Here is an 8,502-nt window from a genome sequence, read left to right on the forward strand (position 1 = left end):
ATGCACCATTTTTCCTAACCACATGAGAGGAGGAAGGAGAGAGAAAACCACGGCACTTACAAGAGTCGAGTGACGTCACCCAGCATCGAGAGACACAGTGCCTCACCATCTGAGCCGATGGTAACCAACTCAGATACCAACCCAGCGGGATCTCAGCTCCTGGTTATTTTACATCCATCCTTACTTACATCCATCCAAGTTACATTCTCTAAACATTTACCTTTTGTCTGTTCAAACAATGGGGTTAAGCCACCATTACTGGTCTTCTCCAGCCTCCATGTAGCCTCTCTCTCTCTCCCACACCTTTCTTGCTCTCTCTTCTGGAATTAATCTGTTCCTTTCTTGCAGGAAGCAACCAGGTCAAATGTTTTTGACTATTCACTCAAAGAGGGACGGATAGGGCAACCTTTTGAGCTCTGTATTACTATCATGTACTTGTGGATGCTTCACAGAGGGCACTGGATTTGTTAAGAAGGCTGCAGTGAGAGAAAAGAGGCTATTTTCTATCTGAGTTAAAGGACAAATAGATCAGCAGCTAAAACGTTAGCTTTTGCCCGCCAGCTTTGGAACCATGCAACTAGACAGCTATGACTCAATATGTTTTTCAGTGTGAAAAGATGAAATCCAATTCATTAATCACGAGAGCCACAAGGGGCAGGAATAAATCACATGTAAATCACTAAAACATTATGTAATCAGATCAGAGGGTTTATGTAATTATGTACGTCTAATATATGTTTGGCACACTGAATCAGTATGATTAAACAGAAATACTATGACAATTTAAACTGCGGATGTCAGAGAAATAGGATGTTCGTGTGGAGTTTGGCTTAAAGATTATTGAATTTGTGAATTCCATAAAGTGTCTTCAGGCTTGGAAAAAACATTACTTGAACACCTCTTGAAAGATTTATAATTGAACACATTCATCTCTTTCCTTTCGTTTTCATACATACCTTTACGGCTCTGCATGAGAAACATGCTAAAAAGGAAAACATCAAACAGCGACAAATGAATACCATATCTCTTATTCAGAGTCTGAATACATTAGCATATTTGAAACCTTGCATGACTTGAATCGCTATTATTACAAGTAAAGGAAAGAGATTAGAATTGTTTTGTTAGTTTCAAATAATAGAACAGAAAAAAAAGCTAGAAAAGTATTACAAAACTGTTTTGCATAAAGAATAAATGTGTATTAATCTTTACTCTATCCATCAACAGTCTGCAAAATAAGCAACAAATCAGGGTTATATTCTGTATTTCCTTGAATTGTATGCAATAGAATTACAATACGGAATGTTCGATGTTTCCGTAATCATGCCCCGACCGTCAGCATCTCGAATCCTCCAGCACAGCCTCCAAAAGGAGCACCATCTTAATCTGCGTCACCATCTCTCGAGTGAAACACTGCCCTCCTCGAGAAGCCTCCTCTCCCAGGCTCAGCCTCCCTCAAGACCCGGGGGCCCACTATGACACGGCCCTCCAAAATGCCTCTCCGAGACTCTCCCCTCATTTGCAAATCAGTGGCACGCGAATCCCCCCTCTTCAACCCAGACGTTAGGGGCCACCCCACCCTGAGGAGCTAACAAATTAACTGATGATCATCCTCACTCGCCTCTACCTCTAGGAGGAAATGAGAGAGGGAGGGAGAGAGACGACAACAGAAGATGCTGATGCACTCTAACGGTCAAGTGACATGCACGTATTTGTAAGACGATGCCAACCTTTCATGCAAAGATAAATATTACCCTCCCTGTTACCAAATAGACAGGGCCACTGGGTAAATACCTCCGTAGGAGACCTCCATTACTAGATCTCTGCATATTAGCTTTAAAATCCCACAGCGCTGACTGGACGTATAACGAATACCACCAAAACACACAGGATTCCCGACCATGTGTGGTCCACAGCAGCTGGCATGACTTCAGATGTGTGCACATGCGTGTGTGTGTCTATGTGTCCTTCTTCACTGCACCCCATGGAATTCCAACTGTAAATGACAGATGAGAATAGCCACAGGGTTGTCTGGGATCTCTGCATCAGCATGGACATTAATAACTCCCTATTCAATTAAAACTCATCTCAACACACAATTAAAATCAATTATTGAAGCAACTGAGGGAGAGAAATGAATCTCTTAGTAACAAGGGATCGGTTTGATCTCTCTATTAAAAACGCAAAATCACTGTAGTCACTCTCCGAGAAGAATACCCAAGATGGCACCCCAGTGGAAAGATCTCTTCCCTCCTCTCTGCAGCTGTGCTTGGCAGCATCCTGCACTAGCCAGAAAACACGTCAAAACAAAGCATCAGCCTAAGTTGACCATCTTCTGTTTACCGTTGCATCTACCGTGGCATGGTGCCTCGAATAATCAACCCGACAACAATCACATTTGCATGAGCTTGTTCTACCAGTTTATGCATTTTTTATTTGCCAGAAATGTGTCTTATGTTCGCTGTGTTCTCAGAATAATATCCTGTTAGCTGTTCCAAAGTTTAGAACAGAATTGGGTAAAATGACTTGTATGTACTCTGCTCCATTAGCTTGGGACTCCTTAACCCTTGTGTTATCTTCGGGTCATTCTGACCCATCAGTCATTGTGACCCACCGTCGTATTGCGACAACTTTACCACATACAAAAACAAAGTGAAGTATTTTCTTTTAACCGTTGGGCTGTCTCAGACCCCCCACATTGCGAAGGTTAAAAGAACATTATTTTTATTTGTTTTTGTATTGTGTAAAATTGTGTAAACACAACGATGGTTCGTTATGAACCTTTGGGTCATGTGACCCGAAGGCAGCACAAGGTTAATCAGGTTTGAACTGGTGGGAGCTTGTCCACACTGGTGTTTTTAAATCTTTCGTGCGGGTTTTTGAGGATGACTCCCTGACCTGTAAATGTTTTTGAAGCTGTCGTTTTATGATTTTACTATACTCCAGTGATGTTAATCTTTTACTAGATTATTTGCAGTTTTTCATGTTGTTATGGTAAATGGTGTAATGACTTGGTGCTGCCTATCTTAGCTAGGAAACTCTTTTAAAATATATTCTGTATCTCAATGACCCTTTCCTCGTAAAATCAAGGTCAAATGAAAAGATAAACATGCTGGGACTGACACTGTGCAAGGAGGAAAGGGGTCAAAAGGGGTGGGATTATGGTGGGTGGGGGGGCAGAGGTTAGCTGGGAGAATGGACAACCTGGCACACTGAGGAAACCTTCCCAGCGTTAATCTAAAATAATGATTGGTGGCTTCTGGAGAACATGAGAAAGACAACACAGAATCGAACCTAGATACATATTTGGGATGACTTGAGAAATGTGACCGCTTTCTGGGATGATGAATTCCAGGATGAACCATGGTTTAGGGTTTGTGAGAGACTGTAAATTGGTAATTGCCCAATCCAAAAAGACTTATCAGACACTTTCAGACACTCTGAAAGCATCTCACTCACAGATATAAAGAAAAACTTCAGTTATTTCAAAGTCATCTATGTAAGAAGCACTATGGACAGCCAAAACCTCAGATTTTGTGAGGCAAAGATGTGCTGTGAATGTAAAAAGGCTTTTTACTATCTTATAATGCAAACTGTCCCCCACTCTCCCAGCCTCCCCTGCCTGGCTACTCCAGGTGTAGCAGCAGCATTGCCCTCCCTGCGACCTCCTCTCACAGCTGGACTGGTGTGCACCATGGACAGCCCTTGCCAACACAGGCCATGCGTGCTTCCCCATGACAAACAACCATTAAATTCAAATTAACACTGTTTTGCATGCTCCAGTAAAATGACACAGGGTCAGGGGCTGCATGCATTAGCACATGCTTCTGTAAAATGTAGGGAACATTGTATTGTGGTTTGTTGAGCAGGCTTCCCAGGGAGTATATGGCTTTTTATTGCAAACTTCAGCCAAAGTGTCTGCTAGATTAAATGTCAAATGCCAAAAAGCACAACCCATTATTATTTTTTGTAAAACATGTTCAATGTATGTGGATAGTTGGTCATAGTTGCTGTTAAATCACTTAGTATAAGTACTTTGCAATTGGGCTGAAGAGAGCAATGACTGTCCTGTTTTGCTATGCAAACAGAAAATTATAGGATTGAAGAGGAATACTATGATTAAATGATTGACATTGTTGTGATGAGGGAGGGAGGGAGGGAGGGAGGGACTGCTGTCAGACACAGACTTCTCTCACACACATCTATTTTTGGCTAATCATAATTATTGTAAAAAATCAGGAACAATACAATCATTTGGGCAGCAACCAGAAACAATATTTTTGTAAGGAAAATAAAACTGGAATATATATATTCCCTGTTGTAAACAAACAAACAAAAAGACAATCCATTGACAATACTCTTCCAAAAAGAGTACAGGAATGGCTAATGTGGGCAGATAATTATTAAGCTAATAAGAACCTGTAAGAGATGTTGAAGAACAAAATATGTATTGCTTTGAAGCATCGCTCATTAAAATATAAGATGATGACCAAATAAGATTTCCATAAGCACCAAAAATGTATGAAGATGAATTCCCAATGCCAGACATCTGATAATAAGCAATATGTTGCTCTTATGCATTTTTGTAATAAAGCAATTAGGATGATCTAAAAGAGAACATGTAAGCATCAGACTCTTCGAATCCTCTTCCAACTAAAATCACTCTTAATAATTAACTCATTTGTACCCGGAGCCACCCTTGTGGATTTTTCTTTCTTGCGAGCACAAACCCTTTAATTCTTTCTGACCCCTCTTTGAACAGTGCAGTTTATCTACCCCTCTGAATCTCTAAGTTATCAACAAACATCTCAGTATCGTCAAGTTTAGCTTAAACACCTTCACTGGCTAAGACCTTGAAAGACCAGACAAGAAACTGGAAGACCAGATAATAATGTCCCAGTGAATAAAAAACAACAGACAATGCAGTACACGCAGGACATCTTCACCTGCAAATAACACTCCAGAAACGTCCTCTGACTGGAACTGAATCCTCTGTTCGAGGCAGAAAATATCCTCTGTTTGATTCTATCACTCTAAGAAGGTTTGCTCTGTTGAAATGTTAAAAAAAATACATAATTTCCTCATACCTGCAACACTGTATTTACTCCTTGTATTATACATGAGATATGGTGTTTGTCTCCGTCTATCCTAAAAACAATCTCTCCTCGTCAAAATGTAATTTCCTTGCAGTCCCCCTGCTGTTGTTTGGTAATGAAAGATTTGCTACTGTAGAAGATAGAGTAAAAGAGAGACAATGACGAAGAGATGGAGAAAACAAACAATTAATATAGAAAATGAACACAAAAGTCCATTTATAAACAGGAGAACTATTTAGCACAAATGTCAAGCAAAGGTGAATTGTAAAAAAAAAAGAAAAGGAAAGAAAAAGACATTCCATGTATGTGAGACTGAGATCATAATCTATCTAAAATAAGGTGGCATCAAGTGTTACTATGGAGACGCTAAACTGAAAACCTACACCAGTGCTACAAGACTTACAGTGGATGAGGCTATGAAAATAAATGGCTAGACACAAACCCCAAAATACTGCTCCTTCTGCCCTCCTGGCTTTAGTAAGATAAACATCATGTTCGAGAAGATGATCCTGACCAGATATTTGGCATTAGTTTGATGATGGGTTAATCATTTGCACTGCGTTGTGACTTAAATTAACTGCTAAAAGAGCACCCGTATATGCACCAATATAATTCATGTCATGATCGAAAGAGAATGCACTGTCAGATACCGTCTGTGGAGGGGAATATTACCTTTACTCGGCTTCACATTGCTTCACCATAATCCGTAGGACTTCAGGTAGTTCGACCCGCAATTATAAGCAATTTAATGAGCCAATATTGGCTCATTAAATTGCTTATAATTGCCTACAGTAAATTGCCTATTAACTACCACCAATGGGAAGCATTGCCAACGACCCAAGACCCTGGGACATTCTATTTTGTTGCGTAGATCTGTTTGCTTAATCAATGGCTAAATTAAACATATTCAATAATGTAGCCTATCAGACTTCGAGAGATTGATAGTCGAACTGACGTGGATCGCATAAAGTGTTGTTTACGTGCAGACCTTTTTGCATGGAAGGCAAATCAATCATGTGCATTTACACGTCTATTTAGGCTAATTGATTGAATTCTGAATGTGCATTGAAGTATTTGGGCCGATCTTAAAGTGTTCCAACCAAAGTGTCAGAACCAGATGTTTATTAATTTTGAATCATTCCAGTTTCAGTAAAGTTTTATACACATTCAACTGCATTGAACAAAATACAGTGAAGACACTATAGGATTTGGATTCCCGTGATATCTTACATGTGATATGTGGACGTCATAGGTAACTGTAGGCTATTGCAATGGGGAAAACATCCAAATCATCACTTAGCGTCCCAGTGCTAGGTAATATACATTGGACAAAACCTTAGTTTGGAACACTAATACGTCATATGGATATAATGGCTCTGGATAAGAGCGTCTGCTAAATGACTAAATGTAAATGACTAAATATATATTGGAATGACAAATTAATAGCAAACAGACTGAACAACCAATCATTTTAACACGGTTCATAAAAAAAGATTGATTAAGTAGGCTAATCTATCAACTCGACATGCATTCCTCCAGATTGTTTTTACTTCAGACTTCGCGCGAGCCGAGCATCCCTATGCACGGTTGGGTAGACGTTGACTCGTGCTACCTGTTAACATCGGCATCACCAGAAAACACCTTTGTTGCCCACACATGCGATATACCCGTATTACTGGGTTCCTTACCTCTCCCTCTCGATTCATTTGACATGTTTCTTCCAGTCTTAACAGCGACCAAGACGTAGTCTGTTAATTTTGTCAGGTAGTTACAGAGTGCGCGTCCCTCTGTCCTTCTAGTCCCTGGACCTTAACGTCTGCAGTAAAGAGTCTACACGCTGACAGTCTGGATTTGAAATGAGCAGCTGTGCTCTGATTCAACTGAGTCAAGATCATGTACACAGCGAATCTCTTGCTGCTGAAAACACTTGTAAGTATTTGCAGTTGAGCGGATAATTCTCATGCCCTCCCCTCTACAATTGCCATCTCAGAAACAGTTGAAAGGATCAGTATTCGACTGCCTCCAGTGGTGTTACCGTTCTCCATCGAAGGGCGTCCGTTCTGCGATGTGTGTCCAACCGGTGCCGACTAAGCCGGTTTCACCACAACAAATTATATTACGTTTGCTGACAAACAACTGGTCTTCGTAGGGGCCCAAAAAGATGATTTCAATATGAAATTACCAATGCTCAAAAGACAATGTGACAGCATAATTACGGATGACCTCCAGACAACAAACTTCAATATTGTCAATATGTAAAAAACAATAACATCACATCTAATTAGTTGAATTATAAGATATAGTTATACTGATGGTCAATTTTGCATGTTGAACATGATGCTAAAGCTCACTGTACAAGAAAAAGTACCCCTATCTGATATAATCAAAAGTTCACTGACCTTTGTAGCTCACAACATACGGAATGTAGAAGATAATGTACTGCTAATCTCTACAACCCCTGTGAGACCATATAGTAGGCTGTGACACGCACATGCAAAACCAGCTGGCCATCAGTACTAATCAGAGCACCATTACCTCATGTCCTGTCCTCTTTCCGGCTTAAGTTTTCATACTTAATTTTGGATTAAATGTACCATAGCCTATAGTGTGGGTGTCCTTTCACCTTATTATTCATGCTAGTCTACACAGTGTAAATCATGCAAGAGACTGGGCTGAACTAGTATGTATGTCCATGCAGGACACTCCCTAGAATCACTGTAAATTAGATTGCAACACAGATGAAGGGCCAGGCTGGCAACAGAGGATCCATGGGAGAATCTATCCTGTCGTATAGATTCCCCTGTCCTGACATGGAAACACAGTTTGAGCCATTGGTCAAAGCTGGCTCACTTACTATCAACAGGATTACACAGCAAATCCCAAATGCAACGGTTAATATCCAAACATGAGAAATCCCCAGCCCTAATATTGACAAGGTTCTGCTAAAGGCATTCATGTTTGACATTTTCTTCACTGAAGGAAACAGGGAAGTCACAACAAATTTCTGTCTTTGCAAAATGAAGCACATGGCAGGTGGTGATGTTGTCCACGGCAGAGTTAAGTATTGTAACACATTCATCACATCCTACTACACATACCAACACAACAGGTCACGTGTCCCAACATCAATTTGCACCCTGGTCCCACTTAATTAATATTGATAGTACCCAAATACCTGAGGTAAAGTCACTGTGGACTACGCACTCTACATTATCACCACCCTTGAGGGATGCAGGCCATTTGTACCAGCCAGGAAAGCCAATGACAAAGCACTTCTGGCCCAAGACGATGTATTGAGATTCTAGCAGGACTAACCAAAAGGAAAGGAGGCTGGGCCAGGAAGACAGCAAGATAGATGGCATTGATTAAGCTGAATAGCCTGACTGACTGGAAGCCAAAAAAAGTTATT

At 40.5% G+C, this 8,502-nt stretch overlaps 1 protein-coding gene across 1 annotated transcript in view; it reads right to left on the bottom strand.

Annotated features, from left to right (window-relative positions):
• Nucleotides 1-7,216, bottom strand: part of pitpnm3 (PITPNM family member 3) — a 49,814-nt gene extending 42,598 nt beyond the window's left edge. Inside the window, 1 exon segment of the mRNA XM_062472655.1 lies at nucleotides 6,782-7,216. Coding sequence (XP_062328639.1) covers nucleotides 6,782-6,806 — 25 coding nt within the window. The 5' untranslated portion in view covers nucleotides 6,807-7,216.
• Between the last annotated feature and the right edge of the window lie 1,286 nt (nucleotides 7,217-8,502).

Source organism: Osmerus eperlanus, chromosome 11, assembly GCF_963692335.1.
Source record: "Osmerus eperlanus chromosome 11, fOsmEpe2.1, whole genome shotgun sequence".
NCBI lineage: Eukaryota > Metazoa > Chordata > Actinopteri > Osmeriformes > Osmeridae > Osmerus > Osmerus eperlanus.